Genomic DNA, 19,347 nt, shown 5'->3' with positions numbered 1-19,347 from the left:
AAGAACAATCGTTATGAGAAGAGGTTTAATCAGGCAGGATAAGTGAAAACACCTGTGTGGAGGTAACTATATGTGTGAAGACATTTTTAGTTCACCTGAAATCACATTTAATCATCCCTCTCTGCAGTAAATAAATAATGTCATGATGTCCTAAAATGCATTGCTAATAGTTGAGTGTATTATTAGAATGAGAAGTCTTTGGGGAAATCAGAAATGCTCCTTTTTGTCTCAGCTGGCTGGGTGAGGAGGCGGTGGACGTGGGAGTGTGTCTGCGTCTGTGTTTGATTGACATTAGCTGGAAGGCTACCGGTGTTACACCACACAGAACAGAGACAAAGTAAACAAACTGCTGTAGCTACAAGTCATGGACAGACAGTGTGTCACCAACAGGGATTTTGAAGAGCAACGATCAAACCAGCATCTAACGGGTTCGAAGCGACAGTATGTTTACAGGCTGTTTATGTGCCGCAACCGAGCAGCTAATTAGCTATCTAGCCTGAATGTTTATATGGTGGCTCGTTCAACAAACAAAGGTGCAGGACAAGACGTGTTCATGTTTGTAAGTTTGATAAGAAGGAGACTTCAGCAGGGAAACTAATGTGGGTTGTTGTTCAGACTCTGTGGCTCTTGTGATGTGGAGCAGGATGCAATCAGGCTCAGTGTGACCGTCAGCTCCGCCGATGATAAAACACCATGTTATCACTTGTTATCACTTGTTATCATGCAAGATTTGATTTGCCGTATCAAAGTAAGGACTCCGGCTACATAAGTGGATGTCAGAGGAACAACCATGAAATCAAAGAATTTAAAATATAAATTTCTCTTCTTTTTGGTTTCTAAATTCAGGACAAGTGATTTACAGAGCAGATATGTCCCACCAAATAAACAGAAAACACTAAATGTAGAAACTACAGAACATTTGTGCAGCATATGGATTTTTTATATTGAGATTTTTTACAAAAACAGAAAGGAATGAGTCTTTTAGTTACAATATAATCCAAAGATGTTGTCCAGCAGTCATAATAAAAATATGAAAAGGAAAAAAATAGTTTCTGTGGATGATGTAGTAAAGACTACTAGAGAAGCATTAACCATTACTGTAAATGTTTTAATGTTCTTTTACACGTGTCCCTTTCTGATAAACACTCCTGCCTGAACCAGAGAAGGTGTCTTGTGATATCAACTCAGGATGTTTGTGTGAAGAATGGTCTTTTCTCATGAAATATTTTCTGTCTCTGCTGACTTGAGGTCTGTGGGTTCGTAGCAGTTCATCCTCCTCCGCAGGTTCCTGTTAAACGCCTGGAGAATTTCCTAACAGCCGTGAAGCCATCAGTCTGCAGAGCTGAACAGTAGCGGGTCTGTATCCACTGCTATCGCCTCCGTCTATCATGGAAAGGATGAGCTCTAAACATTACATAACTGTTGAAATGTCACACCTGGACTCTAGTTTATCCTCTCCTCCAAAACAAACTCACACACACCATCCAGCCGATTTTTTTAGATCACCAACTCCAAAAATGAAGCGATATTCACTTGTGACCCACTAACACACAAACCGGTGAGAAACCAAAGGATGATTTTGTTTATTCTTTTTCCAGGTAGTATTTTCTGGCTGCCTGCTGTAAGTTCTGTATGTGGGACGGCTACAAAGTATGTAAGTATTCTAGCATTAATTACAAACAGAGAATTACTGAGTGTAACATCAGTGCAGCTAAAAATATATATACAGAAAAAAAATTCTAATGATTTTAAAACAGTTTTGGCAACCATTTCAAGCAGATATCAAAAATTTCCAGGTCCTGATGTCATAATGTAGAAAAACACTATTAAACAACTACTTTGCATGAACTATCTTTTTTATTATCTACAGTATATTCTGATTATCTACTTTTCCTGGAACATTTTAAACTTTCTCTGTCTTCACTTCTCATTCTGCTGATATACTTGTTGACTTGATATCATTTGGTACAGTAGGCCTACATTTATTTTTTCACTATTCCTGATATAACACGATTTGATTTCAGAGAAGCACATCAGGTTTCTTTGCATCATCTCTAGAGCTCGTATTTTTCTCTTTTGAAGTTCTCATTCCTCTCAGCTCAATTATCGGTTGTATGGTTTATGAACTAAAGGCCTGGAGTAGAACATTTGCTATGTACTGAAAGTATGCAAATGCAGACATTTAAGCTCTGCAAAGTCTATTTCATGCATACAAGATGATGCTGTTTGATCTGTGCTTCTATTTAAGTTCGAACACATTTCCTGCAAGATTTCTTGTGATTTACATTGATCAGATCTTGTATAATCTAATTTATTGTAAATTATTGTTATTATTATTATTATTATTATTGCCTTTATTTGAACTCTGAAGCTGGCCATCATTTACAATGATGATGAGTAACAGTTTAAAATGACCTAAAAAGATACAAAATAGTAAAAGATAAAAGATAAAACAATAAATTAAAACAAGTAAAGTTAATAAAAGATAGCAAGAGTGCTTAACTTTCGTGGATCATAACATATCAGGTATGAAATTAATCTGCAGATACTCTGGTTCAAGATGAGACCAAACTTTTCTATGGATGTCAGTTCCTGAACCATGACAAAATGTGGCCTGCAACAGACTTGTTTTTAGCCTAGCTGATTTCCAGAAATACCTGTTGCTACAGTTGTTGATCACTTGCTGCCCCTACCAACCAGTTAAGGCGTTTTTTTAACAATTATGAATCATTGCAACCATGAGAGGTCCTTCAGCAAACAGTTGTAAACATGCACAAAAAATATTAGGCTGATGGGTATATTAGTATGTGAGAATAGCTGCAGACAGATACATACATGGACACACATGATCTCATCCAGGCGTAATAAAAAATAAATCAATTAAAACTGGTACAAAAAGAATCTGAATTGTTTGTGATCATAGGTTTAAATTGACCAAAGGTTACCAAAGTATTCATTTTTAGGGCGCTTTGTAAAGAGTTCCAGGTGGTCGGAGCATAGAAACCAAAAGCAGATCTTCCAAGCTCAGCACAAACTCAAGGGACTAACAGTGAAAACCAGTCATTAGACCGAGTCTGATGTGGTCAGCTAGCAGATAGATAACATGTAGATAAATAAATACATATGCCTATCACATTTCTTAGACAAAGAAGACCACACAACTTTTTCATACAGGATGCAATGATTTGAACAACTTTTGGATGCATTGACACATAAAATCTATGTCAAAATCAGTTTAAATTTAACTGTTCCTTAAGCTAATATTTGTGAAAATCAGTGAAACCTGAAAATAATGACCCCTGTGACGTTTTAGAGTTGTAGAAGAGTCCGTAAGTAAATACGAATGAGCCATGTCTTTGGATTACTAGGCTAAATAAAAGGCTAAATTATTTCCTAAACCAATTGGTCACTGTAGTTTTTATCAAACAGTATCCAAACAGCAGTAATTAAGGCATTTGTTGGGGACTATTTTCAGAGGAGGATTAATACACATTTGATGTTCTATGGTGAGTATTTCTGGCAGCAGGATGGTGTGTGTTTCGGATCGAGTCAAAATAAACTACAGTTTGTGTGTTCATGTTAATGAGGGAACATGTCACTCAACATTGTGTCTCACTGATGTATTTTTAATAGTTTTTGGACAACAATGGCGCAGAGGAATTTGGATACATGCACAATAATTCATGTTTAGTTTTGGACTTTTCGTGGGATTCTTGACAATAAGAAAAACACAGAATATCACCCTTAAGCGTTTGGCACAGTAGCAGCGCTACATACGAGCAGGTTCAGGCCAGGCTTCCCTATCAGAATCAAGGTTTTCTTGGCACAGGAAAACCAACATTAAAGAATCATCTCCTGCCTCCCTATGTCAGTAACACTCCTGGGGTTTCTGTAGGCCTGGCCAGATAGGAAAAAAAAAAAAAAAACAGCACTGACCTCATGCTTCTCAAATGATCAATGCAGGGTGTCTTTCCCCTGCTTTGATCCTGGATGAGATAAGTGCAAGTGAACACCTCTAAACTCTCAATGCCCAGCAACCTCACAGAGCCGCTCGGTGAAACCCAAACCACCGGATTACAGACTCATTCAGGTTTGTTTAACACTCACTAGACTGACAAAGGGAATTAGAAGAGAGTGTGAGATGAAAGATGTGTTTGGCTGCGTTCTCAGACAGCCTGTGATTATCTGAGCAACAGAGGAAAAGAAAGAGAATAAGCCAATTAACATGCTCAAGTGTCGCATAGTTAATATTTACAGGTTGTACAGATCATCTGTTGACTGTTTTGGTCCAAGGATTATCTTTTTGTGCTATAGAAGTTTTTTTTTTTTCCTTTGGTTAAATAAGAAAGACAAAGACATTGAACAAGAAAGGGTAAGAAGAGAGAGAAAAAGGGGAGAGGATGGCAGTCATACAGACAGACAAGATCAAAGCAGTGGCCTCCAGTCTTCAGTCCTGAGTGAAGAAGTGTGTGTAAGTGTGTTATTCCATCTTCAAAGACGCTCAGCAGTTTACTAGCAGCCTACACACACACACACACACATAGACACACACTTTCTGATTGTTGTGGTGACTTTGTGGTACATATCAGGTGTGTCTTTGCTGATACTCTTCTGTTTTGATCAGATTTGGGCTGTGTATCAGTCTGACAAGCAAAAACTTTAATAAATGCAAACATAAAATATAGATTTTTAAGGTTTTTTAAACAAGTTTCAGCAAATTCTGCAAACTTACCTGACGAATACACACCAAAATCATTTGTCACTGGTAGATATTTAGCTCCAGTGCTAAATGCTACATAAGCAAAAATGTATTTTAACGAAAAGATGGTAACTACACACTAGAGAGTCATGCTAAGCATGTGGTGCACACTGCATTTTTTGTGTAAATTTAATAGTATTAGTACACATTATTATGTAGTATTCAGTTACAGATACAAGTTATCACTCAACATTGTATGCTAAAGTGTTAAAGCATTGGTGTTTTCAAGTCAGGACCCCATATGAATATTGAAACAGGTTTTGCTCGCTTTATTCATTCCTCCTGTTCATACTTTCAATATAAGCGATAGGGGGCAAAATCCACAGCCCTCCTTAAGTTAATATGAGGCTTCAGCCGTCTCAATTAGTCAAAATAAAGTCTTTTTAGTATAAAATTCCCTCTTTTTGTTCCCCTGGACAGTGTTTCCTTGTTAAGCTGGAAGGATAACAACAAAGAGCAAATTTGGTACCAAAAGACTGCAACTTTAGGAGATACCAACTTGATTTGACAAATTAGGACGGTCTCATATTAGCTTTAGATAAATGTTTGAATATCATTTCGCAGAAAACAAAGACTGTGAATTTGTCCTCCATCACTTACACTGTAAGCGCTTTAGGAAGGAATCTTTTAATTGCCAGCATGATCATGGGGAGAAATTTTAGGAAGCAAAACCTGTTTCGGTGTACATATAGGCACTTAACCACTGTTTAAAGATAGACTTGAAAAAAACAGGTGTTGTCGCATAACCTATATACTCAGAATTCAGACATTCAGATAAAACGGTGGACACTTTATAGTAAATATTAAATGATTTCGGACACAGCTACTGTGTGTTTGTGTTTAGACTGTGCTTGAATACCTGTTAAGGTGGAACAATTTGGTGGAACAAAAAACGCTGCATTCACGCTATGTCGGATGAACGGGAATGATTGGAAAGATTCCCGTGTTTAGGACTTGCGAGTGTTCACATCATCAGACAGCTCAGGAAGGTTGTATGATAAAGGAGTTGGTTGTATGAGAGATTGAAATACTGTGCATTGACAAAATTACATTATATCTATTAAATTCAAGTTGTTCAGGTTTCCAGGCACATCCATATAGGATTAGGATACATGCCAAGTCAGATGTTTCTTTCCCAGTCATAATAATGACTCAGAGTATTTACAAACTGTATTTACAATTTGGAAACTAGTAATTACAGTAACTCTGATATGAAATAAACACAGTATTACACTTTTATCACTCTTATTGGGTTTAGTTTGGGCAGATTTCAATCTAACTTCGACCTGAACAGAGGTCTTCATTATCATACATAATGAAGCATTACATCACATCTGAATACACAGCATTAGCGCCATGTGAATCCTCTCAAATGTTGCAACAGCACTCAGACTCCCTCAGACAGTCTGCTTCATGGTTGTTATCATGTGATGTTTTGAGCCAAGTTATCAGCATGCAGTGTTTTATGTACAGTGAGCCAACTCTGCGGCATGTTTTGTACAGTCGGCTGTGTGTGTGTGTGTGTGTGAACGTCCTGTTCTTTCAGTGTAGAAGACACTGAGATTCAAGACAGAAACAAGAAGTCATTTAAGGTTTTAAGAGTTTTGAGTGTTTACCCACCCGCTGTTGAGAAGAAGGCCTCAGTCTGAGATGAGGTTGGCTCCGACACTACAGGAAGGGAGGGGAGACAAAAATATTTGAGTGAATATCAAGAAAAGTAATCAGAGATATTTATTTCATATCACCTAAATACAATATTTAACAGTATTTACAAGAATGCAGTGAACCCACTTGTAGAATACAGATTACAAATCTGTTTTTACATGAGGCTTGAACATAGATTATGAGTATTTAAAACAAAAAATAATCACTCTGTTTTGAAATTTGTGATTTTAGTCTCTATGGTTGGCAATGGCATGTGATGTCTGGTCTAGAGGTGAGGTTCTCCATGGACTGGCATTTCCCACATGAGGACCAATCAAACAAAATGATAATCAGGTAACGTCTCTTCTACATCTCACTCATCTACCATAAACGTAGTTTGGATATCAGGCAATGCAAGATACGACTGATCTAACAAGTTGATCTTTGTGCTTTCGTTTCTGTTGTGGGTAAGTACAGGGATCTTGCAAGAAACAGACAATCACTACTAGGTGTTGTTATCTAACGCCAGTCACTCACCAAGGCCATTACTGGTCATTATTTCTCCTAATCCTTGCCTGTTCCTGATCCCTTGAATGCCTAGCAGGCTCAATATTATAAGGTTGTGGACCATCATGTTGATATAATTGTATATTTTCAACCTCATCAGTGTCAAAACTAGTATCGGGGTCTATATTTCTTATTGTTAACCTTGACTTAGCTTGACTGCTCTCCCTTATGTGACATCACATCATGTCCAATATCTTGTTTTGAGGCAAATATGAACATGTCCTTACCATGTCTTGGTACATGTCCCTGTAGTGTATATATAGTTATATATGTTTTATATTTCGTACATAATCCCCACCCCCCATCCCTATTAATTCACTGAGGTTGTCAACCTGCAAGTTCCTCTTTAACATTAGATAATTGAGCTTGATTCCCTCCTGGTTGCAAAATATTCTGTTGCATTAGTGTCACCTAAATGCTGCGGATGCAAAATGTAAATGGCTGCATTTAAATTGTGGGCATTAAGACGGAGCCATTAGTGGTATTTAAAGACGAACATGTTAGCGTTTTTTTTCACAGAGGAGACGACAGAACAACGAATCCTAATGAGTCTTTAAAAGGCTCGACGTGAAGCTCCCAAAGGAGTTATTTACAAAGAAGAAAACTCGGCAGAATGGTAATGAATTCCCACATGGGGAACACACACACACACACACATGCACACACACACACACAGTCTTTGAACACTGACAAAGACATTATTTGATCATAGAGAATTTTACTTGCAGCACACACACATACGTATATACAGACCCGCACATACAACCACATACTGTGCATGCACACAATCAAACACACATGGCACGTCTTCCCTTGTAGCAAAGATATTGTTTGATGTAGTTTTGCGCTTTTTTTTCTTACACACACACACAAAAACACACCCTTAACACTCAAACATTTTCCTCTGACAGATGATTTGATGTAAAGACCTTTTCCTTCGCACCCACAACCCACAAAAACACACTCACACACACCTTCCGCCGCAACAAAGATATTATTTGTTCTTAAAAGAAAAAGACCAGGAAGCAGCTGTAAACCCTTAAAACCTTTTAGAAGGAAGCAGGCTTTTATTTTATGAGCTGCACCATCTGCAGATTTTTTGGGGGGTCCAAGTGAAGGAGGAGGAAGAGGTGTGAGATTGGAATAAGGGAGGGTATAACGGCGGAGGAAAAGGTGACAGTTGAGCAGGTGATCATATGCTGCCCACATTTCTAATGTACACCGATACAGCAAGTTTCAGCTGAGCGGCCGATAGCTGGATGGAGGTGATTTATTTATTAAGTGACTGATGGAAACTGGGAGAAAAATCCATTTACCTGTGATACAGAGAGCCACTACTCACTTCTGTTACTCAGGGGATTTTCTCAGAGATGTTTTTTTTGTTCATGAAAAGCTGAAACATATTCTTGGGGATACTGGACAGAAACATTTTAACATCTTGTCATTTTCACAAAGATTTCAAAATGCGTATTTTATAAGCATAGTGAGAGTTGCAGTTGTTTTATTTAAAGTTTCTCTCATCTTTAAAAAGTGTTGATCTACAAGTAATTGGTTTGAGTTAAGTTTTAAAGATCATCATTACACTGTTCTTTGCTGTGTAATTTTCACTCTTTCAATGAAGGATGTGCAATTTTATGCAATTAATGAAGCACTGACACCCATGAGTAGTTAAATATTTAGTTTCATGTTCGTGTTTGTGGGGAATTTTTATTTTTGCAACACATGCATAATTTCACTCCAGTAAAAATCTGGTAAATTATTGATATATGCAAGTTTATTGCATTGTTTCTCATATTTGTTTGTTCACCAGAAATGTTGGGAAACTATACATTTCTACTTTGCATTTTCATGAATAAACCGATGAGAGGAGATTATAAAAAAAGAAGAAGAAAAAGAAAGAAAAGAAGAAATGAAACTAGTCTGATTAAATAATGGTTAAAAATAGAAATGGTGACACATTTATTATTGACTCGCCCAGGGACGATGGACAGGAGCATGTTTATTATCACCCTTTTTTATCTTTATGATGAATTTGTTCTTTATGTAAAATAATGAAAATGTGTAATTTGGCTGACAATCAGGCAATAAATAACTACAAAAGAGGAATCATGGTTAAAAAAAAACAAAACACAAACACCTATTTACACCCTGATGAATCCTGAGTCAACTCTCATGTTAAGCAGTTAATCTACTGAGAGCGAAGGTCTGTGTTGAACCATATAAGACACACTTCAGGTGATCAAGCTGATCAAAACATACAACACACACACAGACACCCTGGATGCTCTGCCTGAACTCGCCCACTGACATTAACACGCATTAGTTATGTACATTCACATTCATGCAGGCACACATACCTGCTGTACATCACATAAGATAACATCAAATCTCATCATCCTCTCTACCTCCTCAGTACAGAAGACGTTAAAGACATTAAAGTCCGACTGAAATCATATTTAATCATCCCTCTTTGCAGAAAAAAATGTCAACATGTTTTTTAATGTACTACTAATAGATCTGAATTATTAACTGTACAGAACAGAGACAAAGTAAACAAACTGCTGTAGCTGCAAGTGTTGCTAACAGGGATTTTGAAGAGTAACGACCAAACCAGCATCTAACGAGTCCGGAGCGAGCTTCCAGCAAGCCGGGCCTGAAAAGCATTTTTCCCACACACACAATCATAGGAAAAGGAGCAGCTGTATAATGGTGAATAAATTTTGTTGAGTGTCACAACCCCCATGCAACGACTTGTTTCACAATCAGAATTTGATCCATTCAGTTCAATAACATTTGGAAAGTCTAGAAGAGTCACACAATTAAATTATTTTCTCCCCATTCAATTTAGCAGAGGGCTAAACCGGACGTTAGCCAACTCGGCCAGTGGAAGTCTTTGGTGCACATGTTCTATGGGCCCAACAATCAGGAAGCATGACCAACATCCGGGTAATGTCATTACAGCTGGAAGTTGCTTTTTGGCTTCATGCACCACTGAGCAACTTTCATAGGAATGAACGAAGCTCCTGCAACACTGTATCCAGTTATCTTCATACATAATGGTCCAAAATTACATTTATAGGTATGTTTATGCTGTTTAATGTGCTGCAGCTGAGCAGCTAATTAGTCATCTAGCCTGCTAATGAAATTAGCGGCTCACTTTTACCCAGTGAGTGTTGAAAGGTGAAAACAAGCTAAGGTGCAGCACAAGATGTGTGTTCCTGTAAGTTAGATGTGTTGTGTAGCAGGATGCTATCAGGCTCAGTGTGACCGTCTGCTCTGCCCATGATAGAATGACATGTGATCACTTTATTCATGGTTTGATTTGCTGTATCAAAATAAGGACTTCAGCTACGTAGATGGATAACAGTATTTCATCAAATGAATTCAAAGCACAGGGGACACCATCATGAAACCAAATCATTTAAAATATAAATTTCTCCCTTTTGGTTTCTGATTTGTTTCTCAAAGGAGAACCCAGGACAAGTGATGACAAAAAGCTATTTGATTTCAGTTGAATTGTAAAGATTAAACTAAACCTTTTGAAAATCTTTGTTTTGCTGACCTCCAGTAGTTTAACTTGTCACCTTGCTATAGTGATGTACAGGTGTAGTCCAGGACCCCATGACATCACTGTTGGGTGTGGTTACAGGTGCAACAGAGCACATTTCTAACCAAACCCACCAGTGATGCTGGCTCTGGTCAGAAATCAAACAGGCTTGAAACCTTCAACCACAAAGGACAGAGAAACACTGCTTTTTAGCCTGGTGATGAAGAGTAACTTCACCCAGTCTACTAATCCAGCTTTCCCTGTAAACTAGTGTTGACAACATGCTTTTTTAACACCCTGTGCAGAAATACCATAGCACTATAGTACCAGGAAATATCACAGCTAGGTGTCAGAGGTCAGAGGTTCAAGAGCAGCAATATCCTTTTTAAGTTACTCATTAAAGATCCTAGATTTTGTTTTAGAGCCACATTACAACCCCAAATACCAAAATGTTCTCCCAGCTCTTTGTTGATATTAAACTTGTGTACAAAGTGTTTGTAAAAAAAAAATACAGGAAAAGTAAATGGAAAGAAACAGAACAGAGAAGATTTGCTCTAGTTGGCACAAAGATGCATCTGCTCAAGCTCAAAATGCTGATCCTGAGTCGTATGACTCTTCTTCAATAATGTACAGAAACAGAAGCAAAAGAGTAGCGAACCGCAAGAAAGAAGTGACAGCTTATGTCTTATGTATGTCTTAATTTAGTAAGACAATATTTGAAATTTTCATTTAAAATTCTCTATAAGCGATAAATTTTCTTCCAGGAAAGTTTATTATCCATCGCAAACTCAATTTTCTAACCTCTATTGACTTTTAGGTTTTTCAATTATCTTGTTTAAGCTCAAACAAAGAGTAAACATCCATCCATTAGTCCAAGTACCTTGATTTTACCTGTGATTCTTTCAAGCCAGTTTGATGTCTGCATTTTTGAGCTACAGACATGAAACAAAAAGTCAATGTTTTCACATCTGACAGACACGATCAGTTTGTCCTGCAGCTGAAACAACCCTTGGTTTTCAGCTGCCTGACAGTTTTTTTTTTTCTCTTTTTGTTTTACTCCAGCAGACAATTGCTGTGACCTTTAGAGGAATATTACAAGGCGGAGAGGAGAGTGTCACAATTGCTATGATTGAACGTATCTTTGATAGGAGGAGAGAGACGAGGTGAGGAGACGGAAGGGCGAGGAAAATGAGAACTGGGGGATGAGACAGAGAGAGAGAATCGCCTTCTCCATCTGATCACAAGCACAGCGGGACATTTTGCTTCTGACATTTTAGTTTCAGACATCTCATCCATCCGTTTGGGTTTTTGTTATCTGTTGACAGCAGTTGGTTTTGGAAGATTCATGTAAAACAAGACGGTAAATAGCCTTGACATCTCACTGCGTCAATACACACACGAACAAAAAAAAAAAGATGGAAAAAGTATCACTAAACAGATACACATTAAAAACATCCAGTTTTAAAAGCTTATCACAAACAGCCAGATCATAACAAATTATATGGTCCACAACCTACAGCCTTCATAAATCTTTTCATTTAGCCTCTATTTTATCATTAGGTGATATTTAAAGTAGTAATTTATAAGTTTTACAGTCACACACTGTTTCATATATCATACTAGCTTTATTTTAAGAGTTGAGGTCCCTGAGCTGCCTCAAGTTTCTGTCCTGATATGACATTCTTTCAGAACAATTGGGAAAGCAGGCATTGACTCTGTTGGCAGTAAATACTCCTACACCACCATTTAAAACATCATCAACTTTGACAAAAATAGCAAACCATCTTGGCTTTGCAGACTTTTGAGGGAACAGATAGCAACAGAGTAGTTTAGCTGTGTTTGCAACATCCACTTTTATATAAACCTCCTCTGTGTGGTGTAACTGCCCAACAAAAGATAAGGCACGGTTTGCGGACAGTTAGAGAAACAAATTGTGTGGACTTATTGTTCCATTAGCAAACGAGCTGAGCTTCCTAACTGACAGTTAGCAAGTTTGCTGGTTCAGAGAGCTTTCTTTACCCCTTCATTAACTCTTTATCGACTGAAATAGTGTTTCCTCCTGAAAACAAAATGTAAGGGGAGAAAAAAATGCTTGGAGAGCTACTGTGTATAACACTAACACTAGCCTGACTGGCTAGTTAACGGTTAGCTGACCATGCTACATAGTAGTTGGTGTATTAGCCTCGCTAAAGTACCAGCTAATACTAGTTGTGAGTAAAAGATAAGGCACGGTTTGCGGACAGTTAGAGAAACAAATTGTGTGAACTTCTTGTTCCATTAGCAGACGAGCTGAGCTTCCTAACTGACAGTTAGCAAGTTTGCTAGCTCAGAGAGCTTTTTTTACCCCTTCATTAACTCTTTATCGACTAAAATATTGTTTCCTCCTGAAAACAAAATGTAAGGGGAGAAAAAAACACTTGGAGAGCTACTCTTTATGACACTAACACTAGCCCGACTGGCTAGTTAACGGTTAGCTGACCATGCTACATAGTAGTTGGTGTATTAGCCTCGCTACAGTACTTTACCAACTAATGCTAGTTGTGAGTAGTCCTCTTTATCAAGCTAACCACATATTTCATTAAGGTTCTGGTGTAACCAGGCCTTTAATGATCAAAACCAACTCATCAATATATGGGGGAGCTCAAAAATGTAACCTGTAACTTAATGTGTTTTATATACATTTTTTTATTTAAATAATACAGAGCTCTTCCTCCCACACTTTACACGTAATCATACTTCCAGCAGCAGACTGTGAACAGTATTGAACAACAATTTCAGTGAGTGATTACAAATCAGAAAATGAGATTCTAAAGAGCCTAAAGAATAAAAAGGAACCGGATTATAGTTTCCTTGTTACTCTGTTATGTTCAATAACTTTACATAACAGTTATCCCAACAGTATTTCAACAGTTAGCAACACATTAGCTCCAGACAGCTAGTAGCCTAAAGTTTGGTTAGCAGTAATGTAACCATAGAAAAACTAAATTCTACTAAATCACATTAATAGTCATAATACAGCTGCAATGAGAAGTGTAGATAACGTTCAAACAGGGAATTTGGAGAGTAGATAAAAAACAATATTTGCTTGGCTACAGATCTGACAAAATGGTGGATGTAACAAGGCTGTGTGCCAGTAGAGGTTGCTATAGCAACACAATATTCAACTGAAACCAACTGGTGGCAGAATAAAAGCAATAGCCTGGGTTAATGTATGTTCCCCCTTTTACCTTTTTGTGTTAACTGGCTGGCTACACAGGTATAAATATTTCCTTTTATCAGTCATCTCATGTAGCTCAGTTTCTGATTTGAACCTCATTTGAACAGTTTTCATAAAGCTGCATTACTTTGATTATTGAATGTGTTCATATTCAGGTAAAAGTTGCTTTTTTTCCTCATGGACATTAAATTGGGGTAAATAAAACCCTTAAATTGCACTGCGTCTCTCGTGTCTAGGGTATGAGATTTAGAAAAATACAAAAATCAATCCGATAATTGCCTGCACAAAGTCGATGATGTTCCTGGGAAGCAGAGACTATTTGATATTGAAGCAAACTGCAGTATTGAGAAAACACAAACACTCAGACACACAGAGAAAAGACCTCTGCCAAACCCAATAAATCTCAAGTTTGGCCTGATGGTGACGCTAGAGAAAAGTTCACAATGTCACCAAAACCAATTAATTTTCTTTCTCTTTGGACTGTGAATGTCCACGTTGGTTTTTTTGTTTTGTTTTGTTTTGTTTCTATGACTATTGGCTCAGGAGGAACACTCATTACAAAAGTGAAGAGTGGAGTGAAGGTCACAGCGTCACTTTAATCAATTGGTTTCTTTCTCACGGGAGCTTGAATGCGCCCTTAGTTTTTTTGATATATGTTAGTCACAGACAAACAACCAATGGATAAAGGTAAAAACAAACTGTATCTTCCTTTTTCTTTTGTACTCTCTCTATGTTATCTCTCAGGGGATTGGACAGCACAAGACATTTTTAAGGATTGCATAAACTTTCATTTTAGTTTTATTTTAGTCTTTTGTTTAATGGAATACATTTGTATGTTCTCTGAGTTTATATTCATATCTTAATTTATTTTATCTTCGGGGTATTTATATCTTGTGTTTGGTTATTGAAATTGTTTGATTACTGTAGAATGGGAACAGTAATTTCCACGATTATTTTAGATTAATGAATTCAACTTTTGAGCGTGGTTTGGCAGGTCAAATAGCTTGAAAACGAGGGGATGGAAATTTTGCATTTTGTGTTTCCAGTTTTCTGTCGTGTATTTTTGTTTTTCCAAGTGTCTTACAGTGTAGATATGGTAAGACTACGCACTACTGCACTGGTTCCATTAAATCTAACTGGACTAATGGAAAATAAACACATTTAGTTCACTTCAGCAGTTTGCCTGGGACAACTACAGTATTGATAAAATGAAGTTAGTGTCCATCATCTTGCATCAACCAATCTAATCTGTTACTCTTTTCCCAGGAGGCAGTGACCCCGGTGACCCCTCAGTGCTGAACCCCCGATCCCTGAAGGTGAACCGGTTCATTGGGTCAACCACACTCATCAGGAAATGGGCTCGTCTGCTGTGGAAGGTCAGAAGTAGATATGCGTGAGTGTGAGAGAGAAAGTGAGTGTGTGTACGTGTGTATAAAGGTCACATGGGACCTCTGTGCATCAGTCATCCTGTAGTAATGAGGTGTGAGGCGTCAGCGGGGTCACGGCGGCCCTGTGGGGGGAGTCACCTTTCTCACAGGTCAAGGTCAAGTCATGGCTTTTTAACAGTGTTGACTAAAAGCATTAACGTCAGCGCTGATGCGGTTCAGTCACATGGCTTCACGGACACAATTAGACAAAGTGTTGTTGTGTATGTGAACCCAGTGGCAACTACAACAGCTCGAGGCTGAGGCCAATGTGGAAATACCTTAAAGTGCAATACCACTGACAGCCACTAGATGGTCCACTTGACTCCATTCAAAAAGCCTCAACTTCTTTTGAATGAGTCATTATGGTCTCAATCGCTAAATTCAGGCCCTCTAATAAGTGTGCTGGTGGTCATTTTGTAAATTATTGCTCCATTAGTAAGATATATGATTGACAGCTGTGATTGACAGTGATTGACTCGCACTGTTTCTGACTTTTGGAGCTTCTGTTTAAAGGATAAACAGTGATTTTTCTTCAGACACGCAGTTACACTAACAAGACCCTCACAGGATGCTGTCACGCAGTATTTTAGTAGGTTTAATGTTACTTGATTGCGATACCTGCCCTGTTAGCACAATTTAGCTAAAGTAGCTAACATTAAAGTGTGCACCACTCGGTGTTCCCAAGCATGAAAGGCAACATCCCGTACTCCTTATTCCAAAAAGATGGAAAAGATAGGACGACCAAAAGCAGCAACTCTAGGCTTCAAACCAGCTCCAATGAAAACCAACAGGTGACATCAGCCACTGTTAAAATCAAACTGTTAAACAAATCTTTACATCTCCAGATGAAATAATTGGGAAAAAGATACATTTTTACGTACTTCACAACCTCTATAAATGGTGAAGATGCATTTTCTTAGTAAAGGCATCATTACACACGGTGTACGAAAAAACAATAATTAAATCATCAACACGGACACTTACTACACCTGATTGCATGTTTGAGCCAGGGAAATGTGGGCTTTTGTGGAAATGTCAACTGTCTCCACAATTATCCCTTGAAATTGGTTTCTAACCATAATTGAGGGGGAAAAAACTACTAATGTGGAATATTCCAGAGAAATTTCCCCCTGTGAAATAAATTGTTTTCTTTCTGGAGCCACAGAGAAATGTTTATTTTACTGAATGGACTTTTTTTTTTCTTTTTGTAAATATTGCATAAGGTGGCTGCATATCTTCCATACACTATGATCTAAGACAGATATGTGAGCTGTCCTCCAGCACACATGGAATAACTGTACCACAACTTGCTTCCTCCACAAGTTCCCTGCACTGTGTTCTTCAGTTCTCGTTGCCTTCAATTTTTTTAGGATTTTCTTACTCCAGGAAAGTTGATGGAGCTCCATGATCTTTTTCCTTCAGACAGTCTAACTCATCCACACCTGGGAGCTTTTGTAAATATCAGGAAATAGACTGTGTCTACACTCCTGAATGTCAACAGGTATGAGTTAAGGTCTGTTACAGTTGGTGCCACAGTGCTTGGCCACAAGAAAACATATGTTTTGTTGTTTTGCACTCTTCACAGCCTTGAATCTCAATCTGCACAACATTCAGTGTGCAAATATCCTGATGGTCTGCAGAGACTTGTGCTGCTATTTTTTACAACCAAGAAAACATGAACATGTTGACATAGCTACCCCACCGCCTGCTATTTATATGTGATTGTATTGTCTTTGCTTGCTGCCTTGTTGTTGTTTTGCTTTTATCTTGTGGTTTGTTAAGTGTTTTACTAGAGGACTGCAATGGAAATAAGCCTTTGGGCTTTTATTGTGTTTTCATCCTCTGTGATTTTGTGTATTTAATGACTGCAGTGCAGTGTTATATGTGTTTTTTTTTTTAAATCAAATTCATTCATTCATTCATTAACATGCACATATTGACAAGGGACCCCCCTCTGTTATTGTAGAAATGTATGTGCGCATAATGTTTGCAGTAGTTTTATGGGAAAACGGTTGTGTATGTGTGACTGTCAATGAGCCTGTGTGTTTGAGACACTGTTGTGTGCATATGAATGGCAGGGGGTATCCTCTTCCTGAATTCAGAGCGCATCCAGAATATCTCATTGCTATTCATGTGAATGAGTGTCCTGGAATCAAACAGCACCCAAAAGCATATTTGCACAGAGTTCAAATGCATGCGGTACTGGAACAGAAATCTAGTAGATTTTCTTTAGATAGTTTCTTCCAAAATGAAATCTGCCTCGCTCCATCAAGTCACCTCATGTTTACGGCGTAACAAGAACAATGTAGAGAAATGTCCCCTCCATCTTTAAATAGTATTTTTTTTAGCATGCAGCCCTTCATCTGTCTGGCTTTTTCATTCCGCCAACTTTCCTTTTCTCTATTAAACTTGAGCTACAGAATTGATTGAAAACATCAAAGCTAACTTGAAGCATATATTTCTACCAACTCTGAAAACTTCTCAAAGACTCAGAAAATAGTTTTGATGGATTGAAGTCCAGCTTTTACAAAAAAAGTTGACTAGTGAGGGTTTTCATGAAAATCTGTTCAAAAGTTTCTCCTGACAGACACTAAAACAAGCTACCGGCTCCTTGGCGAATGTAATCATACATTTTCTTTGATTCTGGTGAAAAGTTTAGTGATTTTGTACTGCACTTTTTAGAGGTCAGTTGGTGAAGTTAACGTTTTTAAAGGTGGATCTTGGATCTTATTGTTTCTTTGTGTGTTTTCTGTTCCTGGCAGCTATGACTGCTAATGCTAATGCTAACATTTTTAACTCATATTGTAGGTGTATTAAAACAAAATGTAAAAACTTTTTGTGATCTGGGTAAACTGTGAAGTATTACTGTTATACAAGTCATAAATTAGCAATACAGACATACCTGACTTACCTAAAGATGCTACTGTTTATTACTAGAATCCACCAATTCCCTTTTTTTAGTCGAGGATTGCTGTTATATTTCAAGTAGAATAGCCTTAAAATGGTACACCTGAGGGTCAAATGTATCTGTTGTTAGTGTTTACACTTGAAGAGATTAATAAATGCACTGCAGAAAGAGAAAATGGGAAAGTGGGTGTGATGACATAATGCTTCCTCTTGCCCCTAATCTTAACTATAACTATCACAACTACATGTCTAATCCAAAACTTTACTGTAACCTTTTTTTTATATATATCAAGCAATTTATTACAACAGAGATAAACATTTCTTAAACATTTTTAACTTATCAACACCCATTACCCCCCCAACCCCTATATTGCTATATCTAAGATACAATAAATACATAAAAAATTACCACAAATACTGTAACCTTAAAATGTCCTTATTCTCCAAAAATGTTAATGTCTAAAACTCAAAAGTTCTCACACATAAAAGTCCAACAGTAAGCACAAACTAGCTGAAGTTTCCCCTTCAGAGAGGTCAAATTAATTAAACACTGTGTTCCCTCTTTTAGGATGTCCTGCATGGGGACACTGATCCTAAACACAGCTAACCAGTGACCAGCAGCAGTAACAGACCGCTCGTACAATGACTGACAGTCAATGACGCCACAAACCGTCGTGTGAAACTCCTCGTCATCCCGTTCCCTGCAGCACCCTGCGAAGACTTGACTCCCAGTGTTTCCTTCCCTCTGCCCTTCCCTTCCTTTCCTCCTCTCCTTATCCTCTCTCCTGTCATGTTCACACTGATAATTCTGTTTTTTTTTGCAAGCTCTACAAGGGGAGCTGACTATGTGTGTTATGTACCTATATCTGTTTAAACCAGCAATGCAGAGGTTTTTTTACACATTTTTCTCAAAGAGTGATATAAAATATTGAAAGCAACAGTACTGAATCAAAGAGCAGCTACAAAAAAAATGACTTCAAAATCCAGAATGCAAACAGAACGATCTTCAACAGAACAATCAGTCTTTAGAGAACAGTATAACTTTTCAACACAGCTGCCTGTTGTTACTATGATGTTCTTAAAATCATCCTAAATCATAATTTTGTCACTAATAATATAAAAACATTATAATATTATGGACGAAATAGAACATGCAACATACACTCTACCATTAGAAGCCTGGTTCAAAGTTTTTTTTATTGTTTGCAAGTGCAAAAATAATAGTCCTGACCTGGTTGGACCACATTGTCTTTTCATAATGACGTGATAGATAACTACC

The 19,347-nt window shown here is 37.7% G+C and overlaps 1 protein-coding gene across 1 annotated transcript in view; it reads right to left on the bottom strand.

Annotated features, from left to right (window-relative positions):
* rasgef1ba (RasGEF domain family, member 1Ba) overlaps positions 1 to 19,347 on the bottom strand; it is a 142,913-nt gene that overhangs the window by 109,772 nt on the left and 13,794 nt on the right. The window contains exon 2 of the mRNA XM_067572247.1: positions 6,380 to 6,427. Coding sequence (XP_067428348.1) covers positions 6,380 to 6,427 — 48 coding nt within the window. The remainder of the gene's footprint in view (positions 1 to 6,379; positions 6,428 to 19,347) is intronic.

This window comes from Thunnus thynnus, chromosome 2, assembly GCF_963924715.1.
Source record: "Thunnus thynnus chromosome 2, fThuThy2.1, whole genome shotgun sequence".
NCBI classification, from domain to species: Eukaryota; Metazoa; Chordata; class Actinopteri; order Scombriformes; family Scombridae; genus Thunnus; species Thunnus thynnus.
Note: the sequence above shows the minus strand (reverse complement) of the source record. Positions and strands in the feature narration are given on the sequence as shown.